The sequence below is a fragment of the Chaetodon trifascialis genome, chromosome 10 (genome assembly GCF_039877785.1).
Source record: "Chaetodon trifascialis isolate fChaTrf1 chromosome 10, fChaTrf1.hap1, whole genome shotgun sequence".
Taxonomy (NCBI): Eukaryota; Metazoa; Chordata; class Actinopteri; order Chaetodontiformes; family Chaetodontidae; genus Chaetodon; species Chaetodon trifascialis.
In genome coordinates, this window is record NC_092065.1 from 11595180 (window position 1) to 11622493 (window position 27314).

Genomic DNA, 27314 nt, shown 5'->3' on the forward strand with positions numbered 1-27314 from the left:
CCTGCTCACTATTATGTGCTGCCATATACCTGTATATGGAACTAAATGGGATAAAGAATGAATAAATACAAAACAGTGATGTGGATCCATGATTTTACTTGGAGGAAATGTTACATTAAGACCTACATCTTTGCTTCAGATTGTTGCTCTCACAAATGTTCTCCCTCCATAATTCAGAGGGCACGTTCAAGTGAGGGGCGAAAAATAAAACTTTATTTTCCCCTGGCAGGATCTGAACAGAGAACATCAGCAGTGAACAGTGAAAAAGGTGCCATCAAAACTTGTCACTCAGTGGGCCAGAGACCTAAAATGCAGTTTAAAATCAGAGCAACCATAAAAATATATTAATTTCTCTCCATTGTCACCTTTTGAATATAAATATATATTTAAATGTAATAAAGCAGAACATGCATCAACCATTTGTAACAGAGTGCCTTAAATAATGTGTAGATACAACCGTAACTAGAGAACACCAATAAGATAAGTTTGACTTGATATACCTGCAGTAAATAAAAAAAGATTAAAAACATTTCAGACAGCATGTGGAAAAAAAACAAATCAACAACACTGAGGATTGAGCTGTAAAAACTTCCACGAAGATGCAACAGGCAGCATAGTTTCAAAAAGGCACTTTCTTGATGTAAAGAGCTAATTCTCCAGTCATGTTGCCCAGAAGATGAACAGAAGAGTGGCTGCGGTTCTTAACATTCTTCATCATTCTCCTCCTCCATCGCGCAGGGCAGGCAGGGTCATTCTGGAACGGCGGCGGCGGCGATCTCCACTTTACCGTGCATGTCTTGGTCAATTCTGCAGACAAATTAGAGGTCATTAGACACCTGTTTAACAAGCCTGAGGATAACTGATAAACCGAGCAGCAGCAGGCTGCTACAGTGGCCAAAAAGACACCTTTCATATCATCACATCCTGAAATGAGATCATTAGCTTTACATGTAATTTGTCTGAGTGAAAATCTCTATTTTCTGACTTAACAGACCTAGCCCCTATATGAATGCCTTATTTGGTCTGTTTATATTTTACACACCAAACAACTTGACTAAAATATCGTCCCTGCTGCTTTTGCTTAAAGCACTTCATATATCTGGGCAGTACAAACCATCAACATCAGCTGTATTATCATGAGCTTCCTACTTCCTGTCAAACTTTGTAAGACAAATGCACTAATGTGTACTGCAGGAGACCAGCCGCTCAGCCTGCTTTTACCATCTACAGCACACACTGCATATACTGTATACATACACTTATTGTACGGCATCTACAACTGTTTGCATTCGTTGAATCTATACAAGCCTGTGAACGATCTATTAAGATCCAGAGCAATTTGTGCTTAAAATGAGCATTTTTTGTTCATACGGTCAGACAGATGTGCGGTTTTTAGTGCATTTGTCTTGCAAGTTTGTCAATCAACACAGAAGCTTGTGCACCTAATAGCAGATGTACAATTAGCTGTGGCAGTTTTATACACAGTACAGTCCCTTCTACAACACCATGGTTATTACTTTTCTAATGTTCTAACATCCCACGATACTAAATCTGTCAATTAATCACCTCAGCAACTGAATGCTCACTACTTATCAGCAGCGAGCAGAAGGCTGACAAAGGTTTGAGTGACTAAACATGAGCAGGGAGTGGGTATACAGTGAGCCATGCAAAGAGCTGTGAGAGAGGACAAGCCGGGTGTTTGGTGAGGGCGAGTTACTGAGAGGAGCCATGTGACGACATGGTTACTGTGCAACCACACACCACAGTGACTAAGACGAGCTACTTCCTTGTAGTTCCACCCCATTCAGTCGTGCAAACTCGATCAAAACTTACCCGGCACGGGCTTCATCAAATTCTAAACCTGGTTTTTAAAAGACACATGCAAGTAAGAGCTACTTGATGCCCCAAATTCAATATCAGAAAGCAGCAATGCAATCAGATACACCGAAACTAATCCAGCTTCACCTTGGAGAAAAGTCGATCTCAAGGCTGCAAAGGTGCGTGCTATGTTTCAAACCACACACAGATACACAGATAGCTGATATTATTTTGAGGCAATAAATAAAGAATGCATGTAACACCAATTGGCTTTGAGATTAACTTCACAGAATTGGCTCAGAAATGGGATTTAGTTGGTTGAACAATCACCAAGACACCTATTTTTGGAAACCAATCAAGCAGCTTCTCAGCCTTCTTTTTAGGGACTTGCTAAAACTACTGAGGGGGAAAAAGTGGGACATTTGAGAGGAGAGCTGTTGATCTGGGTTGGAAGGTAACAGGAAATCGTCCAACTATAAAACCAGGGGACATTTCTGAAAGCCAACAGATCTTTTTTTCGTTGTTAGTTTTGTGAAATGCAAAATGCAGAGACTGATCCTGGGTGAAAGTGCAGATACCTTTTACGGCTTTTCCTATTTTTTTCGTCGTCAAACCTTAAGAGGGGGGCAGGGAAATGGAGTTAAGGAAAGGAGAAATACACAGCCAACAGCAACCAAACATTCAAAAGAGCAAAGAAAAAAAAATAAAAACATTTGATGAGTATTTGTGTTGAAGCCTTTTCAAATGCCACGAGAATACGAGATCCGCCTCAGGTTCAGCCACATCAAGGAAAAATACAGCGTGAGCAATTCGTCCACAAAAGCTCAACAGTTAGGCATATCAGTAAAGGTTGAAACCAGAGAATGAAGAATGTGTCCTTTAATAGCAGTTTATAGGACAAAATGATCTAGATGCAATTTGTTTTGGTAACATTGACATTGAAATGTTAGAGGAAATCAGATCAAGGCCATACTATGGTCCACATGTACATTCTACAAAATGTTTAGACACTGTAGTTTGCATGTCTTCCCCATCATACCTACAGAGTAAGTAAGACAATCATGCTTATGGGCAGACAGCCTCCATGATTTTGGAACATGCCTGAATTCTGTGAAGACTTGACTGAACTCTGCAAAATTTCAAGCGAGTCCTCCTCCTAACCACTGACATCTTATCTACACTGGCCACACAGGAAAAGCAGAACGTGGCTGTAGCACCACCTACAGTCAAAACACAACCAAATTCCACAGAATCAGTCAGAGCTGATACTGTAAAAGGCACAAAACGTTACTAGCTTACATGAACTTGGGAAACACTGACAGGAAAAACAGCACGGCACATCAGAGAATAACCTTTTTAGGAATTGTTCGATTGTGTTTTGTTTTCTGAGGATTGGGTGAAATCTGTAGAAGGGCGGAAACGGAAGGTGACCTATCCTCATGTGGTCATGTTTTATTTAGTTCCTAAATCAAGTGAGCAGCCATGTTTTGCTCCACTGCACAACCCTTTTTTAGCTGTGAAATCTGCAATCACCAGGTCTACATCATATGGGAACAAAACAGGTCTTACTATCATTCAACCCACAACCGGGAACCACCCTAAAAGGTAAACATTTAACATGTGAATGCTTACTTAAGCATTTAAGGTGAAACCTTGTCATCACGAGGGCAGAATCACATACTGTCTCTGAGGGCCTTAGATTTAAATTCATTAGCTTGCAGAGACCTAAGTATTTTGACTTTTGGCATGAATTCTGACTTATTTTAAAAGAGCTTGAGAAGTGCTGATGTGTATGAGTGGAGCATACTTACTGTTTGATACAATCTGGTATGGACACATACTCCATTGGAACCAACTCTGCAAGGTCTGTCAGGCTGTACACATACTTGATTTTCTGACTGAATTTGGAGCTGTGAGAAGAAGCAGGAACTGTTAGAATCTAAAGGTTAGACCTTTATTTTATTATTGCGATGGCCTAAAACATTAAAGTTACCTTATGAAAGGTTTTGTGAGTGCCAGCAGGGTACGAATAAACCAAGAGGGATGGACGATTATCAAAGACTTCAAGTTCTTCCTTAATCTGTACAAAGAGAGTGAGACAAGCTGTCAAGTCACATAGATGACGACGCAGTTCTCGGGGGTTGGGCCGGTGCCTCTAGGTCTGTTGCAATAACCACCACTCAGACTCACCTCCTATCAATCTGCTGATAACACTTCCTGAGCCAGCCGACAGTTGGCATCTTCTTCCGAGAGGTCGCCCCATTCAAATACACGATCATATAGTTCTCAGCGACCAGGAGCTCCAGTGTGCCGATGACATACCTGCGGCAGGAAAATTCCATTAGCGCTGGTTGTGAATGTTTGGCACACGTGGCCAGAGGAGTTCCAATAAACACTCACTTGAATAAATTGTCCATGATGTATCTGTAATTTGGTTGATTGCTTTCAGGCATAAAGCACACCGCAAACACGATTATGGCATTCAAGCCATCTCCATAGTAACCTGCAGGGGGAAATCAAACACTGAAGATTGATGTTACACTATCAAAAGACTGTTTTCATAGCCAATATTTTGAATAACCACAGACTAATAAACTCATGTCAAACACAATTGTAATACATCTGGTTGGCCTTGTAAATTAAAAGGAACTGAAACTGAAAATGTGTGCATGTGTGTGCCACCTACCTCCATGGCTGATAACCCTCTTGTAAGGTTCGATGGCCTTCATGTCCACTCTGTGTTCCTGATCCCCGATACGAAACACCCTCCAGCGCCGACCCTCCTCCCTCTCCTCGGATGCAGAGTACTCCTGGACCGACTCCACGCCCTTCTGCAGCAGCTCTGTGGTTTTCGGCTTGGGGAGGTCGTCTAAAGGAGAGGGGGATTTTAAAATCGCAGCTTGGATACTACACCCCCCAGATGTGAAATGGAACTTTTCAATCACATGCATTTTAATCAATGGACATCATCATTACATGTAATTTGCCGTTTTTAACTTTTGCATCTGGATCGCATGCTTTCTCTCCGAATCAACACCAACAATCAGCTTCCATGTCTCCGTCCACTTCAGGTCACTTTTCCAGGGGGAAAATTTCTGGGGGGAAATCCTGCTATTGTACTCTGTGTGAGCTAGTCATGTCACGGTATGGAAATAAATGTGTCGAGCAAACACTCCCACACCCACAGTGACACAACACTGCTCACATCCCTGAGGACTTCTGTGTATCTTTTGCAGGATGTATGTGACATCAAGCAAAGTGTTAAAATGATCATGTGTATCAAACATGCAACAAGCAGAATCGAGAAATAGGTGAACGGTGCAACCAAATCACAGCACACTTTCATGCGGATCTCTCTGCGAGCGGCCCATTTTCTAAACATACTGAATCAAACACACCAATCTGTGCTTCTTCTTTAGAGCTCTGTATGAGCCACATATACTGTGCAGATGTAGCCTGAAAATAACTGGCAAGATGTTCATCATTTATGAAATCATCTGCCACATGAATCATTTACACTCACATCATGCTGCAGAAAATTGCTGCTACTAATCACACCACTGTGGATATACAGAGCCCATTTTAATGTAATGAGAATGCAACTATTCTTAATTTCAGGTGATCACAATGAAACATAATGTGAATTTCACTCTACATTTCTGCCAATAGATCCCTCTAAATCCTACACATTTTTTAATTTTAATGTAAAATTCAAATGGTAAAATGAAAAACACAATGTGTCTGCAATTAAATGCTAAATTCATTAGAAGCACATTTGTATTACACTATAATGAATTCATTTATTGTGTAATGTCTATGACACAGTGAATGACTAATCAGCATGTCAGCAATTGTTTAAATGGCTAATAATTGATGACTGCAGCATTGTGCAGATGGAACCACTTCTTAACCAACATGTTGCTACTGATTGTTTCCTAAATCGTAAGAAAATTTCAAAGGAAGGAAAGAATGCCATGCACAAAAACATCAACTGAAAATGAAAGGTATGGAACATGAAAACCTCCCCATGATTTGTCTGAACAACTGAAGACAGAACAGAATCTGGACAATAGGGGCTGATTGACTCATGGTTGGGAGAAAAAAATAAAAGAAACGGGGGCTGTCCAACAGACCTTACCACCAGGAAGAGAGAAACCTGCTGCTGGCCTGCAGCCTGTTTCCAGGCAGAGAATGGAAACAATTCTTCCAAGTGAAAAAGAGGAAGGCAGCAGTGTGGAAACACAGAAACAACAAAGCACATTTTAACTACATGTAAGGCCGGCAGCTGCCTACCCAAACCTGCAAAATCAAGGAAGAAAAATGCAATGGATCCCAGAACCAGGAAATAAAAGACTGGTCTGATAACACACGTGCTCCACCCAACAAGGGTAAATATTTTGAACGCATCTCCAAACTCATCAAGTCAATCTAAACTTCACTGCTTGAACTTTCAGAGTCAACAAAACAAACTGTTATGAGATATTTAAAAAGTACTAAATGTCCTACTGTGACCATATTATATAAAGTTCTTACCTTCCCATTCAAACTCATTGCTGTTGTCTGAAGGTGTGTCTATGTCATCGAGGTCCAGCTCTGTGCTTTCATCCAGCTCGTCTGAGAGAAGAGAGCCTTCACTGCGGTCGAGTGTAAGGCTGATGTCCGGAGCTGCAAGCTTCTTCTTCGCCTTCTTGCCAGGGTGCATAGCAAAGCCTAGGGTAGATGCCCAAATCATTATGGGGTTACGCTGTTTGTAAGAGCAGCTAAAAGACAGACGCAGATTTTTTACAGTACAGCGTCCAATAACTCTTTCTACATACATACACGTGAGGTTTAAGATAAAATTAAAAAACTGTGAATAGGTCCGTATATATTCTCCTAGGTTGCTGTAGCTGTATACTATTGTGTTTTCATACCAGGGTCTCCCTCTTCAGAGGTTCCTGCAAAAAGCTCATCTTCAAGCTCCTCTTCCTCTGGCAGGGGCCTAATGACCAAACAGGAGGTGATCATGCCTTCATTCGAGTGACTTTATTGTGAATTTCAAAGCACAAACATGTGATACAAAGCTGTGAAACATGATCTATTCATGGTTTGACAACACTGTGAGATAATACCGTGGAAAGTCCTCGTCCTGCCACTCTTCCTTCAGTTCAACTCCTTCCATTCTTAGGCGGGCTTCTGTTGTGGCGACTGACTCTTGGCGCTCCAGACTGGGAATAAAAACACATAAAGGTTAATATCCAGGTCATATTTTCCATTTAACGATGTCTAATTGCTATAAAAGGCCCTCTTGTTTTACAAATGCACTGTAGTAAGATCAAGAGCAGAGCCAGAAGAGATTATCTGCAAGAAAAAAACCCAAACACATAATAGGGTATCTGTCAACAGTTGTTTGTGACTTGTACAATCCTCATAGGATTATGTAAGAAACACAGACCAAGAGTCAAAGGCAATTTTTTCTCATGGTCTAATATGTCAGCCAATAAAACCTAAGCCAAAAAAACAGTGATGGAACAAGACAATAGATACACTTGATTAAAGCTATAAAAAAAAATGGATTCAATGCTTTTAATCTCAATTTCTATATTTATTTGTCTACAGAAGTATTTGTTGAACAAGATCTGTGTTAACGGCTGTTGGTAATAGACGGTGCATCATTTCAACTGTTCATATGAAAAAGTATCCTTGGGCAAGATACTGAACCCCAAAAACTGTCCCCGATGCTGTGTGAATTCATATGTATGTCGCTTTGGATAAAAGCGTCTGCCCAATGACTAATTGTATTTGTAATTGTAAAGTACACTGGCAACTTTTCCACTACCACCCAAAATCATTATGAATGAGAAAGGTTAAATGAAACATGTTCCATGTCACTTTTGCATTCAAGCCCTTTTTGCAATATTTAAGCACCGTTTTTATCTTAAAAAAGGCCATGTTTAGCTTCACAGCATATTAAGTATGAAGTGCAATTTTGATCACCTAAGAAATGTTTCAGGGAAAGGGTACCTATGGATTTTATGATGGACCTAAAACTTGCAATACTTACCATAGAATAAAGGGTAATGAAAGCATTTTGTGTGCTGTGGTCAACCACGCCTGTGATCACCTAGCATTACACCAAGTCAGTATCTGCTTCTTTACCATCACAACAGCCCTTTAAGGTGACAACAAACCAAATACTTAAATATGAGAGAAAAATAACCATGACACCTGTGTCGTGCCAGCTGCTGGACAGACGAGTCCAGCATGTTGATCGAGTACCTCCTCGAGAGTTTCAGCTTGCAACTGGCCACATAATCAGATCACTGGCTTCTTGAAAAGCTTACAAGCTTGTGTTGAGGGCTTAGTTTATAAACCATAAGGCTACTCACTAATGCTGATCATGGTATCTGTATCCTCGAATGTACAGAGCTCCCTTTGATGCATTAATCACATACACGGCTGCATTTGTTCTCCCAGACACAAAAACATTCTGGGTATTTGGTACTCAACATTTCAGAATGTATCAGTTTAGCTGTTTACTTATGTATAGTGCTAATCCCCACATTACATTTGAAATCCAACTAAGAGAGTTAGAAATGCCATAGGAATGTGGTTTTCTGGAAAGGAACCCTTGCAATCAAAGTGCACTGGAGACCAAGCTGCATGTGACATTAGGGAGTCAAATGGAAAAGACGAATGACTGCTAAATGAGATTTGTCAGGTAGTGTTGCTGTCCAGCTGTTTCCCTTTCCATACAGTGATTCCTAAAAACCTTGCACCTTCAATGATGCACACATACCTTTAATGAATGATGCACTTTTTTTTGCCAAGGACCTACAGGGAAAGATCTATCATCTTCTTAATTAGCTTGTCAAAGGTCAGCCAAATGATGCTCTCTGCATGTGTTGCTCAGCTGTCCACACATGTTCCTGACTATAACCTACAGAGGTTGAGACAAGGACACCTGTATAATATTGCACAGTCCAAAAAAGCCATGCAATTTAATTCACAACTTATAGTTTGTAGTTTTTATTTGGACTGTGCCAGAGAAGTGCTGATTTAACTTTGTGGTCATCTTTGATGTCCTAGTCTCTTCTGCTGTTGTACTGAATTGTATTGTAATTTGATCCTACCACATTGGCCACAGATGGACAAAATAACATGACATTGTGCAGGTATTCCTGTTATTATGTCCACTCTCTCTATAATGTTCAGAAAATAACTTTCCTACAAGCCTCAGACTAAATTCAACTTTATCTGCTTTTCTGCCCAGGCTACAAATACAGGAATGCCAAAAGGTTTGGAAAAGTATGCCCTTCTCTTTTGGTATTAGTGCTGGTTTGTAGGCTAAGCATCGATTTAGTAAAATGCCCGTAAACTCGAAAAAAAGGCTGTGGGTTTGAAAACCAGTGTGGGGTACAGCTATCATTTAAGCAGTGCTGATCCTTTTTGTGATCTGTGTCAAATAGGTAAGTTTTGCCTGTCAGAGAAGGTCTTCATCTGAGGATCTAAACACAGCAAATTGCAGCGACTTCCACTGCCACTGGCAATGAATCGCTAGCTTGTCAAGCTACTTTTAAATCCAAAGAACTGGAAAACATTCACAGACACTTGAACATAGGCTGTCCTCTGGCTCTGGAGTCTGGAAGAACAGCTTTCTTGCAACGGAGACCAGAAACTAGCTAATATTTTTAAGTTGCCAGCATGTAGGCCAAACATAAAAATGTACACATACGGACCTTCCTATGGGTCCGGGTGGTGATCGTGGCTGGGGGAGGCTCACTGGGGTTGAACTCCTTGCTCCCGGCTGTTTCTGCTCATTGTCTGGGGTAGTCCTTTCCTGTGGCGTACCTCTTGTTTTGGTTGGACTCTCCTGAAGTGCCTCTTCGCCATTTTCAACTGTGGAAGCTGTGCTATTCTGTAATTCGTCTAATTCCTCTTCATCGCCTTCTCCCGACACTCCAGATGATGATGGACTAGAAGTCTGTATGTTTCTCAGCTCCTCATGAGTCCTCCTGGGTGTGACAAAATCTGGGCTGCTATTGTTCAAATTCATATCACTTACACCCTTCGGCACCGCTTCGCCCTCAATCACATCCGATGCCATAAAATTTCTCCTGTCGCCCTTGTGCTAGATGGGCTAACTGAAAGAGTCTGACTTTGAAACGTTTAAAATAACCGGTTTGCTAGTTAACATATATCAGCCAGACAGCTGAACCTGACTCACACAACTTATGTAGAAGTTTGCGGCTAGCGTGGTAGCTCTTGTCCGCTATACAGCTAGCCAAGAGGGCTGTTGTTGTTGACAGCTATCTATGTCAACTAACAGCATATCTCATTAACCAAACAGTGTTAAATGTCACACAATGTGCACAGATAGTCACCTTTTCTAAATGCGTCACAGTGTGTGGACTCAGGAGTCCAAAAAGTATGCTAGCTTTGCATAAGTAGCAGTGCGCAGTGATCCTACTTATCAATTTCCTCCCTTCCTTCCTCCAAGTCACAATGCTCCTGCGAACGTAACCGACGTTAGTCGCACGAGCGTATGGGCTACAGTTAGTTAGCTAACTTAGCCAAAGCTAATGTTGCCCACTTAACGCCGGCATTAATCCATAAAAATCAAGCAAGTTGTCAACTACGACGCAACGTTAGGAAAACCGTTCCATGGATCCATGTACAGCATATAAAGTCAGTATCCGCTGATTCAACCTGCCAGGTCCTCTCGTATCGATCTTAGTAACGTAGCGGCTGTTTGCTAACAATGCTAGTGAACTAACCGGATCGTTCTGTTGTTAGCCCTCCAGCTAGCAGCAGAACCCTCTGTGGTGTTGCCAGTTGTGTTTTCTGCAGGTTTGTATGTGAACTTTATACCGTCTTCTTTCAAACATAAATCCCACAAAAAGTACACCAAATGACTAATGTTGTTATGTTGGTGCATTATTGTCACAATCTGAATAAGAATGTTTTCACTGCCACATCGTGCGATACAAAATGTAATTTTACGCACTAAAGACATAAATTCTTCTCACAAGAAGTGTGTCTCACAAGGTGAAACGATCAAAACAAAATTGATAGAAAGAGAGCATTGCTCCCCAACTGTAGCTCAAAAAATTTCATATAACTAGAGTTAGATGTTTTGATATAGGTTAATATATAATATATATGCATCTATTTTCTCTGATTGCTCGATGGAAAATCAGCAAACCTGGCAACCCTGCAGTTTCGATCCCTCTATGTACTGCCGAGGTGTCACTGCCCCAACAAGGTTTCACTGCCCTCTGCTGATACTGAAAAATTACATTTCAAGCATTTCAAGTAGAAATGGTTGGTCTGTCACAGTGGTGGAGAGTAAGTAACTACATTCACAGTATTTATATGCATATTTTAATTTTGTGCCATTTCATCCTTGCACATCATGTTATTTCAGAAAGATATATATATCGAGAGAATGCCAGTACATAACTCCACATGTGTTCATTCATAGTTTTGATGCCTTCAGTGAGAATCTATAATGTAAATAGTCATGAAAATAAAGAAAACGCATTGAATGAGAAGGTGTGTCTGTATGTATGTATACATATATAGCCTACACACACACACACACACACACACACACACACACACACACACACACACACACACACACACACACACACACACACACACACACACTCAAAGAGGGTCCATTCTGCATTATGACCGCTTTTGCTTTCAAGCACATTTATATACATACATACATACACACACACACACACACACACACACACACACACACACACACACACACACACACACACACACTCAAAGAGGGTCCATTCTGCCTTATGACCGCTTTTGCTTTCAAGCACATTTTGTTGTGAATACAGCCCATGATAAATCATGTCATATTGTTGCAGTACATACAGGTTGGCGAAATGAATCTGTAATTAACAGTTGCATAACTGTTTGGACTTCTGTTGTCATTATAAGTGTTGATCTAGCTGTTGTGGCTAAACCTGCACAGGTATGTTGAAAGCGTGAACGAGATGAAAGTTTTAATAGTGTCATGATGAGTATTATAACATTAATCCTATTTAGAAACAGTCACTTTTATGTATTAGCTTTACACTCAGTGACTAATCCTTGCCACAAGGTGGAGGCAGATGCCTACTTACACACTGCAGGCTGGGGGATGCCTGTGTTGATTAAAATCCACCATGTGTCAAACCTGTGTGAAAAGCAAACTGGACCAAAGTCTGGTCTGTAATGAGGAGAAATTACCAATTGTAATTATAATTACAAAAGCCATCTTTTAATCTTCAGATTTTTTGGAATTTAGCAATGATGTGTTGTATTTTCTTTCTAATTAAGATAAAATGTATTTTTTTTTTTTTATGGTGATATTCTCAAATTAATCTGGTTGCAGTGACCAACCTTACTCAATAAATATGAATAATGAATAAAAGCAGGGAACATGTCAGTCTGTTCAGTTAGAGCTTTCAGCAGCTCTCATTTCATTTCAGTCATTTCTGTTTTGGGGATAATTTTAATTGCCGTTTTACTTTCAGACCTCATTGTAAAAAAAAAAAGAAAGAAAAGAAAAGGAAAGAAAAGAAATGGCAGCTATACATCTAACATAATGATGCCGCCTGGTTAATACCTCCTCTGTGTGCAGCGGATCATTCAGTGTAATTTCTAATTAACACGTTGCTATTTACTCTGTTGGATCATTAGGCCTCATCACAAAAGGATAATCCAGTCAAATTGAGAGTTTATGCTTCCCTTCCACCTTCCACCATGGTGCTGTTTGCTAATGAGTCATGCTGCAATTATCTAACAAATTAAGACAAATGTTGCCTGTTTAAGCAAGATAAATCTATTGAGCCAGGCTACAGCATCAACACAACAGGGGAATGGATCCTACATCTTTCTAGTAAATTCAAGTCACATTTATACCCAAAAATGTTACCAAAAAATTCTAAGAATAACGCTGGAATTTTGATGAATCATGACTTCTGATATCATTTTATGTTTTTCTTATCCTCACATTATTTGATTTTATTTTAAGTTAATCTTGAAATTGTATGTAATTATGCAAATTATATTATAACAAGAACAGTTTTTATTTATTGATTAATATGTTTTTTGTTTTTGTTTTTAGCAAAAATCCTACTAGAATAATATATTGTTAAGCCAATGCAAGGTAAGCTTAGTGAAAGAGCACAGTTCTAATGTTTGTGTTGTATTGTTCACTACAGTAAATCTGTCTCCTTAATACAAAATTAAGTACCAGTGAGCAGCTGTTGTTGTTCATATAGTTCCACTGTAGCCCAACAGTTGATTTAATCAATAAAAGCTAAAATAGCATTGTACGATTCAGGATGTATCCGATTTTTCCCTTTAAGAGTAATACAAGAACTCCAGATCTCAGCGCAGATACGACAGCAGACCTCTACTTTCATGATGAAAGGCGGGAGGAACGTTGGGATCAGAGATGGAAGCTGTAACCTATTTGTGAAGCAGAATCATTAGGACGGTTCTCCAACCAATTTCAATAAGTGGGGTAGCGGGAAGTATTTAGGCTACTCGAAGTATATCACTAATGAGAAAAGACAAAAAGGATTCATGTGCATGTTTTATGCAATCTCTTTCTGGGTGTAGATGAATAATTATTTATGATTGCAAAGCCTAAAAGGGAGGCAAAAAGATAGCAACTGCAAAGAGACTGGTAAAAAATTTAAAGAGGAAGTTAAATGAATATTTAAGGGAAGATGAAATATTTAATGGAAACAAATGAGCAAAACATTTAAAACGGCATGATAAATAGTAGTGAGTGCCATTAAAATGACCCTCATAATTTGTGCTATTTGCTGCAGTAGCCATAAGGTCTCATTCACACTCGCAATGCTGTGAAATGAGGACTCCGACAAATGTTTTCAGCATGCCAGTCATTATATGAGGACATTGCGTCTGCAACCCAGGGCTGACCTCATAGCTGAGAAATATTAGCCTTTGATTCAGTGTAGTTTGTATTGATGCCACGAGGCAGAAACAATTCATGTATTATTGACCTTATTCAAGTTGAGGTTAGGCTTCTGAAAAAAAAAAACAAAAAAAAAACCACACACATAATGGCATAAATTCTGAATATGGTTGCTGTTAATTTCTCGAGAGACATTCAGCATTAGGGCTTCATACAGCAACAGTGTTTCAGTCTGACGCTCTACAGTACATTTACTACATTTCTCACCTGCCTACATCAAAAGAAAAAAAAGTCTCCAGTATGTACCAGCACAGTTCATTTGTTTTCCAAATGCGAAAATAATTAAATCAGCAAACAAATAATTATTCAAGTCAATGAGAACAATTATCTCAAAGACGCCTCCGAGACTTGGATGTGCATACTGAATTGATTAATTATCCTGCTAAAGATAATTGAGTTAGATCTTCGACTGCTTCCTCTCAACATACTCCTGCCTTCGCCTTGATCTCAAGACAAATCTCATCTCTGCCATCATTCATAAGACGTGGTCATCGTGAACACTTCTCCGTGTGTTCGCCGTGGTGTAATGGCATGGAGAGGTGTTCTTTAATTTTGCAGGTCATCTTGCTCTGCATTACCCCTGGATCATAAGGAGGAGTCTAAAAAGGTTCATGGCTTCTCATCTCTTACTTAAACTTCATGAAGCTTAGGTTTGCAGTATATTCTGATCTTTATTAAATTGCCTATTAAATTTATTAGAAATGCAGCAGTGTACTGACCTGCGTTGGTCTGTCCAAGTTCAACTTTGTCAGCGACGCTGTGTCATGGCCTTACTAACCCACGGGCAGACTATTACTTACCTCTGAGCCAGACAGAGATCATTACCTCTGTGAATGATGGCAAGGTAGCCCGAGCCCAACAGCTTTATCTCCCAGCTCAACTCGGCGGACGCCAGCCATCACGTCCTGTTAACAATTCCATGGCTCCACCATAAAGATAAGCTCTCTCAATCAGCTCCGTCTGTCTCAATCGCCACTGAAGGGCCATCAGTCATCACTAGCTGGGACGGGAGCCCCTCCATATTCGCTTGTGATTGACACCATTTAGATGATCCAGTCGGAGTCACTGGGCTGTTTATTTCCTTGGCAGACCAGTGTACTGTTTTCTGATTAAGGGAGTTCATGAAATATTTATTTTCCATATCAGCATGTTCAACTTCATGCAATCGGTCTTCTCACTCTGAGCAAATATTGGCCCGCTCCGTGTGGAATCTTTCAAATGCCGAGATGAATTAAGTCAGAGGCTGTGACATTTTAATCAGAGTGAACATAAGAAGCCAATTGTCACTGTCAGACCACATGAAGGTCATTTCAGTTGTTAAGGATCTGCATGCCGTAACATTTCATGGTTACATCCTAATGATTCGTTTACATGTGAGATCAGGTTGATATTTTATGTATAAGCACACATTCGATTCAAGGCCTTTTATTCTATTAACCTGTCCTGTCTCTATTAGATCCTTTCTAAGATAATTCCCATATGGCTTAGCCTTTGATAAATATGCTTTTAGGTCTATCTAATTAATGCATTCCGCTGTGATTTTCTTCACTTGTCACCCACTCTTTAACCTCATAGCGGAGGAACAGACTTTTCCTACTCAAATTAAAGGTCCTCTGAGACGCTGTACATGTGCGAGCTAATGATATAGCGCGCTGTACAACCTGATATCTTATCTTGAGGGCCTTGTTGAAATGTTTTGAGTGGAGATGCATTGTCTGACCTCACCATTATGGAGTGTGGATATATTTCAAGCAAACATGTTTTTGTTTGTGTCTGTTCTCCACTAATAACGGAGTGTTTTAATCGAGGTATGGTTGTGTTCCAAGCGAAGTATTTGCTCTGCGATTCGGTTCTCATAGTGGTTGAAATGAGCTTGTTCATTGTTAGACTTGCACCAAGACTCTTGAATCTCCCTTATGTTTTAACTGTAACTCTTTACATTAATTTAAATACTAGTGGGACATTGTAATCAAACAAAGCTACATTTAGATGTAGAGCATGTGGGCACAGACCAACATAGCGATGGCCTGGTGTTGAGACAGCATTTCTACAGGGACCCAGGAGGATAGGCCTCCACACAGCTAAGTCTACTATTTCCAAATTAATTAAAGCAATTCAGCATTTTTAAATGTTCTACTCAATTTGTCCTATTACTGCCAGCATAGCTGCAGTTTGCAGCCATGTGAGCGAGGGACCATTCATGGGTATAATGAATGGGATAAGGTGGTGATCAGCAAAGACTCTTTTCCTAACTAAACTTGCTTAATGAGAGATAAGCCAGCTGTACTCTTAAATGATTAGAATATGTCACATAACCTCCATAACGTGTTATATTTTTTTTAAAAACAGTAACACTATATTGACAACTCCAGCTTGTTTGATTGTCACCTGAAAATGTTACGGTACTGCTCAAGAGCAAAAAAAAGATTTTAAAAAGTCACTATAGGATTTGTTGTCTGCTTCTATGGCAACAAGGCCCGGGGTGTCTGGGTCTTTACAAAGAGTAAACTCAGTGTTTATACGCATCCACAGCAAAGGTTGTTAGGGAGAAACATTCTTGGGTGGTCAGTGACAAATAAGACATTTCAATGAACCTTGAGAGATTGTTTCATCCTTTTCTTTTCGTAATCGGGCCACAAAGAATAAGATACATAGCTTTAAGAAGAGTATAGTGCACTGCTGTCACATTGTGTGGGTAATATTAAATGATTAATTAATTGGCAGCTTTAAGAATCTGCTCTGAACTCAAAGACCATTGGACTGCAGATGTTTAGGGCTGTGAGATATGACAAAATCTCATATTCTGGTTCATGCAATTTCATATCCAGAAAACAATACATCTCACAACAAAGCACATTTTCTGTGAATTGAATCAATAACTAGTTTATAGACAGTGGCCACACGGAAAGGCCTATTTCTGATTTCATCTTTAATTATATCCTTGACCTCTAAAAGGCACTTACTCTGATTATTTTTCTCCTTTTGTTAGAAACTTAGGTCAGTAGTGTTAGAGGCTGTTATGGGGACTGATCTGTGGCATAATTTGTAAGGTTTTCTGGTCTGTGTCAGACTTTTCATACCCAAACCACGTCCATGTGACTGAAGTAGCCAGTCTTTTAGCTACGAGTCCTTCTACTGTTCAGAAGTAGCTCTCCTGTGTCACATTCGGGCTCCTATTTATGTTGCTTTCATACAAATATCATGCCTTCATCTTTGTCATGCAGACGAACACAAAGTGTTATCCAAATGGTGAAAAAGATTGCCATAAAGAGTATGATTTGATCACACAACGAAATAAACAATAGAGCATGAAACTATACATGTTTTTCTATTGTCACGCAATAGGTACCATCATATTGCCCAATCCTATGTGGAATATGGTTATATGGTATATGGTTATGGTTATGTGATTTCTTAGTATTGTCTTCCTCAGTATTACGACAGTTACCTCTGTGTGCTTTGTGGCACCATCAACCAGTGATGGATTAGTCAGCTTTAAATTTCCCACATTTCCCACTCTCCAAAATATTAATTAAAGTGGGTGTTCTTTAAAATTTTTCTAATAAAATTAAATAAAACATGAGTTTGTACGATACCTTATGATAACTTGTATTGTCACACCCTGTTTGAAAAATGAAGGAATCCTGATTTAGAGCATTACAACATACAAGTACTGTATACATTTGTAGTATTGAGCTCGAGTTATTTAGATTCACTTTTAGAGTCAGTTAAGGTTATCGTAAAATGTTGGTCGTGTTTATTCATGAATACTGTCTAACTGAGTTCATGTGGTCCATATTTGATGTGTACAGAATCCCATACATCAAGGTACAGAACTATTGAAACAGTAACAGTGAATTTGCCATGGTTTCAGGTTCACTGAGGACACTCTAAAAGAGCAGCACACAACTTATAACTCAGTAAAGAGCTGTCATATTATTTAGGCAAAATAGAATTTTGACGCTTGACTGAGCTATCATGCAACCTTTAGTGCATCCATTGTCAAAGTGCCAAGAATCTTTCAAAATCAAAGATTGATCAACCCCTCCGCCAACAGGAACCTCTTTGAAGCATCCTTTTAATTTACTGTCAGAAAATCCTGCCGGTAACTGTCAGAGCATGCATCTCACATCAGTGAGTGATGGGAAAAAGCAAAACTTATAATTACTCTTTCTGTCACTTCTTTATGATAAATGTTTAAGTTACCATCCACACAAAACAATAAATATCGTGCATAAAAGCTGCTATTTTCCCACTCTGGCTTTAAGCCTTCTGAAGAATTTATTCACCATTACAGCCAAACAGTGTAACTACAAAAATACTTTCCTTGTCTTTTAAAAAGATGAAATATTTTCTCTGCTATGTAATTCTCCTCTCTGTATTTCGAGAGATACTGACCTAAAAAGGTTGATCAAAGACTGTTGGAACTCTACAGCCTGCAGCAACCAATAAATTGGTCCATTCGATGTTTTGCACTGACAAATTATTCTCCAGAGTACTAACATTCTTGGTAGCAACTCAATTAGCAAGAGACAGATGTAGCAAGAATTCACATTTATGTTTCATAGACCTTTCAATATTTTATTATTTCAGTGCATGTTGGCACGGACCCTTTTTATGTCACAGAAATGGTAACTATTTGCTAATTCTCACATAAAGTGATAGTTGTTTTGGTGCGTATTGCAGATTTGTAGGGAAGCCACACTCCCTTTAGGCTTTTACACAATGTTGGAATGGCCTTGAGCGTCCATATGCTTTAAAGTGACTGTTAAAAGCCAATATTTCATATTATCGCTGAGGGGAGACTGTTCCCGCTCACTGTCAATGTAAAGAGAAATGTCGACAAAGGAAAGTGGAAAAATCATACCTAGGAGAAAAATCACTTATTAATGCAACCCTTTGTGAAGTTTATATATTTAAACTTTATGAGCACAGTTCATTTCAGTCTATCATGTGACATGATGGTGTTTTGTTGGTAACTGACTAAGAGACTGAAAAAATCCAGTCTCATTATTGTCATTAGTTTGACAGAAGGGCTAAGAGTGACTGTTTTGTGATTAGTCTCATTGTCATGATGTAAGTCTGGTTGTAAGAATAGACTGTGATGAAAGTGCTCATTCATTAATTATCTCTCAGTGTACTGAAATCACTGCTGTCTTGGAAAAAAAAGGATTTGCCTGCTACCTGATCTTCTTTGCACAAGGGAACGTAGACTGTCATTAATATGTATGGGTCCCTCTTGTCTATGTTTGGGCGTTTGGTATTAACCCTCAGAAACACCGGTGACCTTTTGCACGAAACCATATGGTTAACAGTGAGCGATCTCCCTGCTGTTCAAGCATCATTTACCTCAGAAAGACACGAAAACAGAGAGCTTCACAGCACAGCTCAATGAAGATGGGCAAAAGCAATAAAGAATGCTGTTCAGTTCATAGACTGAAGAAATTAAGATTTAGATGAGCCCTAACTTGTGTATATTTTTATCCATTAACAGTATATGTAGCTCTTGTACACGGTGGACACTCTCTAGTGCATCATGCATGTGTATTTCTGGATTACAGAGCATCAACAACATAAATATATGATTATACTCATGTTTTGAAAATCAAACATTAGGGATTACTACCTTATGTCACAGGAACTGAATCCAGCGAGGTATGACATGCTGATACTGCATCTCTACAGATACAAACACAACCAGCACTTTCCTAAACGTGCTGAGCCTCTATCCATGCAGCGGCAACAGCAACAAAGCACACGGTGCTCTTTCTGTTATGCAAATATGAAACGGAACCAGAGCACAATAACAGCTTTATAGTCTCACTGTACATTTGCTTGGAACATCTGAGAATACCAGACTGCATAATTAACTGCCAATGAAATGTTCCCCCAAGTCACCCTTGTGCTTTATTAACAAAGTAATGCAGTTATTTTTAATTGGCCATTTCATTGTAAACCAAATTAGATAAAATGACACGAGCACATTTCTGAAGATGGGATAATGTGTTGTCTTCTTCACCTTTGTGTTTCTGGCAATCCAATAGTTCTGTCTGTGCGATATTGAGACATGTATGTTACATATGTCAGTATTACTGTTCACTGAAGGTTCACTGGTATTGCACATTATATTACATGTATATATTTGCATATATTTCATAATGTGTGTAGGAAGGAGCTGCGTACACATACATACATACATACATACATACATACATACATACATACATACATACATACATACATACATACATACATACATACATACATACAGTATGTATGTATGTATGTGTATGTATGTGTGTGTGTGTGTGTGTGTGTGTGTGTGTGTGTGTGTGTGTGTGTGTGTGTGTGTGTGTGTGTGTGTGTGTATATATATATATATATATATATATACACACAATACATGAATGCATATATAAAAATAGAGTAGTGAAAATACTGTACTGTTTGCTTGAGATATAAATGCTAGCGCAGTAATATTTTAGATTGTGTTTGGGTAGAACTATATTGGACATATTCTCCTTGGGTATTTTATACAGTATAACTGCCTGCAACACAGTAAAGTCATTGAGTGGCATTCAGAAATGATCTAGGGCTGCAACAGTTGCAGAAACGCAGTTGCAGTGCTCATCACAGTTTGAGATGGAGTTGAAACTGTGTAATAATTTAGATCAAAGTAAAAGTTAAAAAACTAGATGCCGGAGGTGCCCTTTGTGGCACCACATGGAAATTTCTTGCAGCATAGCTTAAAGAAGACAACCAGGGGGTTGACGAGCAGTTGTGAGGACATCAAACAGTTCTGCCTCCTATTGAAGAAATGCTGGAGAATTTTCCGTTAGTGAGCCTGTCTTTCTGCTGGCAGAGATTTCAGAGTTGGTGTTGCACTTAGCAGCAGGGAGGCACCAGTGGAGAACTATACCTGGATTGCTTTCCTAACCACAGACCTCTCCCAGAATGGATCATTAGCATGGTGCCAAAGATGGATGGCAACTTTCTGCACGACTTGCTGGCCGCCAGTGTAAGAGCAGGGCGCCGGCTTTCCTCTGGTCCCTTGGCCTGCCTGCTGACCTGCTCCTGGGTCTTAGTTAACATTCAGAGGGCCCTGACCTGAAAAGCAGGCTTGGCAGCAGAACCAAGGTCCCATCCTCCCCAAAGAAATTAGAGGTGGTAATCTTTCAGGAACAACTTGCTAACCTTCCCAGACCATGTAAATGTAAAGATGCAGCTGATTGCCCTGCTTCTGTTTTGCAGCTCCTCTGTGGCTCCCTGTCGCTGGCCGTGGCAGGTTGTGTCCAATTTGTGTGTATTTGACAGCTCACAAGTGACAAATGATGGCTAGAGCTAAAAGAAGGTTACGTTTAAACACAGCACAGGTCAATGGGGTAGATGGCTGAATGCTAAATCATTGTCAGGGAAACTAATGATACAACATTATAAGACAACAGTGCACGACAAAAGATGAAGTGTAGGATGTCGTGCTGATGCTATAATCAACCAATGTCTCTTTCAACCACACATTCATCTTGATTTTGCATAGACATTCACATATTCTAGAGATAGCTGAAAGGAATCCCGTACAATAGCTATTTATGCTGCCGGATCCTTTTGTGTGGCACAAGAATATCGGGACATTGTGTTTCCTGGCTGCATTATTAGAGTGAAGCTGGAAACATAATGACCATTTATAGCTTTCTCCCTGTAATTCTGTTGGGACTATTCCAGTTCCGCTGTAATTAAAACACAAGATACACTTTGTTAAGCATTGGAAACAAATATTTAATTCGCTATGTCTAAGATCTGTTGCACCTGCTGTAGCAATTTCAAAAACACACAGGAAGTGTGAATAACAAACACAGAAAGAGCCTGGGAACCGAAGCACGAGTTGTGGCATCTTGACAAGTCTTTAAGTAATTCTTACAAGAACAAACACCCCTAGGCTCACTTGCTTCATTGCTTAAGTCAAAACAGAGAGTACATACAGCCACTTGGCTGCCACTGAAATCACATAAGTATTGCCCACTCTTTTAATAAAGAAAATTGAGTTGTTAAATCTTCATCACCGAGGAAATTATGGGCTGTTGTGTGGTTGGAAAGGGTGTAAACTCAATGTGAATGTGGTCAGATTGACATCAATATACAAAAGCATCAGTGTGTAATTATTTGGATTTATTGTGAGCTTGTCCTTTCGTTTACAATTCCCTTTACATTATATGAATACACACCAAAAATGTTATTTCAGTAAATCCAGGATTTTTGTGTTACGAGGAAAAGCCAGTGTGGCAGCTAATAATAACCATTAGTACAACCTAACTCCACGTAGCTGGAGGTTATGTGGACATGGAGTGTCCAGGAAGCTCAAGGACGGCTCACACTCCCAGATTAAACAACGTTCACTCTCTGTCAAATGCCCAGCTCCCAAAACTGCCATGCCAGAGGAAAATGAGCCCCCACACGACCCTTGCTGGGGATGACAGGATAAAACACAAGACAGTTGTGCCTGAAGGAGACCCAGGATAACGAAATAATCTTTAATCTCTGTCCCTCCCAGGCACTTTCAACACCTGTTATTCTTGATGGCACTGTGAGAGAGGGCAGCTCGCAGATTCATTTTAAGCCTGGTAATTATTACACTAATTATTCACTTCGGTGTGGGGTGATTACCAGTCCTCGTTCAGGTGAATACTCGTCCGCTTGCACACCAGCTGAGGCCAGAGCAGCTCGGTGGAACAGTTGTTCCACTCCTTTTTCCCTTGCAGATATTTGACCTCTTGTCATGTTTGCAATCTGTACTTTGGGGGGAGGGAGGAAAACAGCCAGAAACTTTTAATTGCTCAACAGAAGCAGGAGTGGAAAGCACAGGTTTGGCCATCTGTTCAGCCCACATCATCTCTTTAGCAAAGAAACTTCCCATTTAAACAGGTTGCATGGTTTCCACTAGCCAGTGTGATGGATCTATTGGGAGTTGTTGCTATGCCGTCCTACGTAACGATGAGACATTATTTCTCTTAAATTAATGAGTACCCATAGTATTTCTTCTCCTCCTCATCAATAATGAATGAAGCCAGATATATTCTTTTCATTTAATGGGATGCATTTATAATCAGACCTTGGGGGTCTGAAAGCCTTTAAGACAAATACTTCTGCTCTTTGACTAGATTTAATTCAATTAGTAGAAATACAACATCAAATACTATGCCTCCATTAACAGATCTTTCATGTTAAAAATGAGTATCATGAATATTGGATGTGTGGTCATATGAAAACAATTATTCTCTGATGCTGTGGAGAACTGCATGAGTAATTTCCCTGTATTGTACAGGTGGTGTTGAGTTTTACATCTTGTGGAAGTGAACTCTGGGCTGGCCCTTTAAAATGTGCAGTAAAAATATCAGATGACCGTTTAAGTTTTGGTGGGAAATGCTTTATGTCCAGATCACTCTCTCGCCATCATCATGACTTAAAGAAGAAGGTTGGTGATATTCTTCATTATTGTTTGACAAATTCCTGAAATGATCAAAGCCATCAGTTCACCTCTCAATATGTCCTTATCATGTCTGTAGCCCACACCCCCCTCAAATTCATTTCTAATGGAGAAGCAAATGTTAAAAACAGATCACGTTCATTCAATAGGCTAAACAATCTACTAAAGTAGTTTTTAACAAATGTTAGTCAATCAGAGGGGACAAGTTACAGCTGCAGATTTGACTCAAAATAGACCACAGTTGCAATGCTGATCATAATAAAGGAACAATTTAGCCTTTGCAACAGTGAGTCTTGTGGATGCATTTAAAAAAATTTAATCAAGGCTCTGGCTATGCAGTTAATACTTGTTAATAAGATAAATTCACTGTTGGTTTTAGTCTTTTCATGGAATTTGTTGACAGTGAGAAAAACATAGAAAATCGCCAGACTTATCCTTTAAGCACACAGTCTCAGAGAAGGGACGAGAGTTTATGTAAAGATTTGGATTTACAGTGGAATTAGAGCATAAAACATACACAGGTAAAAGAAAGTCAAGTGTGAGGGCGGGAGTGTTTAGATCATATGGGTTTCCTTAAACACCAATAATGTGTAAGCACTGTGACTTTGAATGATGAACTGATCTCATCAGTGACTGAGGTGTTGAAATAAAGTATTTTATACAGAGTTTAATATCCTTTGAGATTCATCCAGATGACTTTGCATCCAAAAGAATATCCTCAAATCCTTCATCAGAATACTGTGATAGTGTATGTTCCTCTAGCTCCTCTAAAACGATGAATACAGGATATTAGGAGTTGTTGGTATGCACACTAAATATTTGCATATACAGAAAAACATACAACTCACCCACCTACTGCTAACCTTGAGGAAACTCAGTGACAAAAAAAAAATCTTTTTAAAGTTATAAAAACTGGTGAAAAGAAATGTAATTCTTTGCCAGGCCTTCTAAAGGTCAGCTTTCACTGTCTCTGGAAGCACCGCTGAAATATAAATGCCCTGTAACACTGTGCCTGCTGATTGCTTTACTCTCTAGGCAATGTCAATTTTGTGAAAGTACTTGCAGATTAAGTCGGCAGGACGTCAAGGGCCCTTGTAGAAGCTGCTGTCTTGTCTTAGCGAAGGGTCCGAAAGCCCTTGTCTATTACTGGAGACACCCCAAGGACAGATGTTTTAGGCTTTGGGGGGTGATGGAGAATAATAGCACATTAGATTCCTAATGTCTCTCGGATGCGGGACTCGGGGGAGACAGAACTCCTGGGTAATCCAAATTCATCTCTCTCTTTCTCTCCCTCATTTCCTCCTATGTTTCTTCTTTTTCCTTTGCTCTAACCGGAGTTGGGTCCTCTCTCCCTCATGAGGTGCTGAATCTTAGCCTGAAGCTACAAGCAGCGCAGTCCATTCATCAAAAGCATGACCCTCTCCGGTGAGGGACAGGATGCAATGGACTAATGAACTCAGTGCACGGTGTGAATGTATATATGTGTCATATCTCTGTACACAGGGGAGGGAATCTTTACTTATTACAGGCTATCACAACACATAAAACACACCCCCATCATGTTTCAGTACAAAGAGTCCACCTCTCTGTCTGCTGTGCTTGTCCTTGTGTTGGGTGTGAAATTATTCCACTAAAAGCAACATTGAAAGGCTTAATGTCAGTTAATGTTGGTATGTGGAAAAGTCCCCGCAGGGTCTTAAGTTTGTCATTTAGTCTTTTGACAACTTCTTTCCTGCAAGGCCTTTCAGCCTGATAAATATATGGCCATAAAGCTAATATGTAATGAACAGCACTGTGGTCGCATTCGCCTCTGGAGGTTTTTATTGCCATACATCATATGTAAATTGGGGATAAAGGGATTTTTCATTTTTTTGTCCCAGCATGAATGTATGGGGTACAAAACACATGCTAGTGATATGAAAGCCCCGTCCCCCCCCCCCCACCCCCACCACCAGCATGGAACCCCCACCCCCATCTCAAACCCCAGGCCAAGGGTACACCTTGATGAGTGAGGAGGGAGGCTAATTCAGTCCTCAGGCTTAATTAATCCTATGTCTTATTTGATGAATGACTCCCAAATTGTGCTGTAATAGTGGTATTTTTTGTGGAGGGGGCTTGCGGAACGGCGTGTTGACACGAAGCTAGGAGAAAGTCAAAGTCGGGACTTCTGAGAGTCTGGACTTGGGGCTTTGTTTGCAAAGTTGTTGTCCTCTGTGGACAGTTTAAGCCCCGTCCTCTGACGTCAGGCCGGCTGCAGAGTGATGGTGCGCTGCAGGGAACGTGTGTTTATGGATTTCTCCTGGCTAAGATCACTATAGGAGTCCACTGCCTTTGTCTCACGCTGGGTTTGTCAGTTTTGACAAACATGATTTGTTGTCTGTAAATATCCACAGTACCCGGCGATGTTCTTCCTGTTTTCCATGAATATCTGCCCGAGGGGAGCAACACATTACAATGATGAATCCCATGTTTGACTTTCTAATGAGAGGTGCCTAAACTATTGAAAACCAACAGTTTTTCTTTATAATGAATCTAAAATTGAAACTAAATTGTTCAGTTATTTGACCAAGGTTACAGTTGGATGTATGAGGTACCTGAGATAAGCCTCATTCGACATGAAAGTAAATATAGACTTGACTAAACTTGACTGAACAATTTTACTGTTCCAGGTGGACCCCCAGCACAACCATAATATAATATAATTATTGTGATATGTACACTGTTTTTTTTCTGTGTTGTAAATGTGCCTTCAGACCATATGATCCCAGTCTGCCCACAGATTCAGGACTCCTGCTTTTACCCCGTTTAATATGAATCCTTTTGTCACAAAGGCTTCTGCTTTAAGTATGCATTGTCCTAACAGAGGTAGCACTTAAAACTAACGATGTCATAAATTTTTCTGGCTAATGTGGCAGGCGTAAAGGGAGCATTGGCGGGTGGGGTGAGGGTCTGGTGATTTGAGAGGATGGGATGATGAGATTCGGTGGCCTAGCCCAAGCAATGAACTTGATTAAACTAATCTCATCTCTATCAAAGCATCACTCTGATCCACCTTGTCCCATTATTCATGGCAATGGGATAATTACACTGGGATGCATGGGGCCAGACAGATAGCACTGTGACATGGGCCCTCAGACCCTGGGCTATGCCTCCACTACTATGTGGCCTGTTCATTTTAAACACAGATTAATTATGGTCAATGGGATGGTTCACATCTGTCACTGTGAGTGAGAAAAATGGAAATGATTGCCCTCGAGATGATGAAGGATGTATATTAAGTCATCTGCTGGTTGGAGGTTCAATAGGGATGAATACAATCAGCATCTTAATTTTGACATCAGCACTCCGAGTGCCAGAAAAATGTGGAAAAACAGCAGCAGAAGACCGATTATATCAGTGTTTACAGTCATTGTACCAGAAAACTCAAACACCCTCTCTCCTAAAACAAAGTATGCAGAGATAATCACAACCAAGTCTAATATGTTCTGCCTTTCTATACCTGAACATACAGAACACGTGTGTCTATCACCTACAGTAATTTTGTTTGACCATATTTCCTATATTGTTGGGATATGAAATCAAGCATTCCTTGTATTGCAGCTAATACAAGTCCTTTAACATATAAGAAAAAGCCAATGCATATTAGTATTTCTGTTTTCTCCTATTGTAATTTGTGTTTATAGTATATAAACCTGCAAGTCCTGCATTGGAAAGACCAGCATTTATTCAGTTTTATTTGACTTCAAGCTTTTTTGGGATGATTTTTGACCCCTGGCACACAGAAAGATACTGTAATATCTATGTTTATGCAGCTAAAGCATGCTTCAACATATTAAACAAAAGTCCTGTGATTCTACAGACAAATATTTCCCTTTTCACGTAAAATGTTTTTTAATTAATAACACATAAATAATTGAGCAATACAATATTTATGTAATCAACTCAGAGGTGTTTGTGGTACAGCGCTAACGCCTACACAGATCAGTAGTTTATACTGTGTGCAATCTTTTCAGG

At 39.8% G+C, this 27314-nt stretch overlaps 1 protein-coding gene across 2 annotated transcripts; it reads right to left on the reverse strand.

The window, feature by feature from the left end:
• Window positions 1-80: 80 nt before the first annotated feature.
• Window positions 81-10299, reverse strand: bnip2 (BCL2 interacting protein 2). Of its 2 annotated transcripts, XM_070972320.1 has the most exons (11): window positions 9537-10299; window positions 6930-7025; window positions 6732-6799; window positions 6352-6528; window positions 4505-4687; window positions 4219-4321; window positions 4009-4140; window positions 3812-3898; window positions 3630-3728; window positions 2397-2432; window positions 81-807 (listed from the first exon to the last, which is right to left on the reverse strand). In XM_070972320.1, exons 1-11 carry the CDS (start codon window positions 9902-9904, stop codon window positions 750-752), a joined length of 1407 nt encoding a protein of 468 aa, XP_070828421.1. In that variant the 5' UTR covers window positions 9905-10299; the 3' UTR covers window positions 81-749. The 2 variants fall into 2 exon arrangements, with proteins under 2 accessions (XP_070828421.1, XP_070828422.1); XM_070972321.1 differs by lacking the exon at window positions 2397-2432 and having other exon boundaries at window positions 9537-10290.
• Between the last annotated feature and the right edge of the window lie 17015 nt (window positions 10300-27314).

What these genes read in the sequence shown, in the direction of transcription:
- bnip2 (XM_070972320.1), bottom strand. Translation starts at nt 9,904, where the DNA reads ATGGCATCGGATGTGATTGAGGGCGAAGCGGTGCCGAAGGGTGTAAGT. An exon ending in ATCATGGACAATTTATTCAA is followed by an intron (nt 4,141 to 4,218) that starts GTGAGTGTTTAT and finishes TTCCTGCCGCAG; the next exon opens with GTATGTCATCGGCACACTGG. An exon ending in AATAGGAAAAGCCGTAAAAG is followed by an intron (nt 808 to 2,396) that starts GTATCTGCACTT and finishes ATTTGTCTGCAG; the next exon opens with AATTGACCAAGACATGCACG.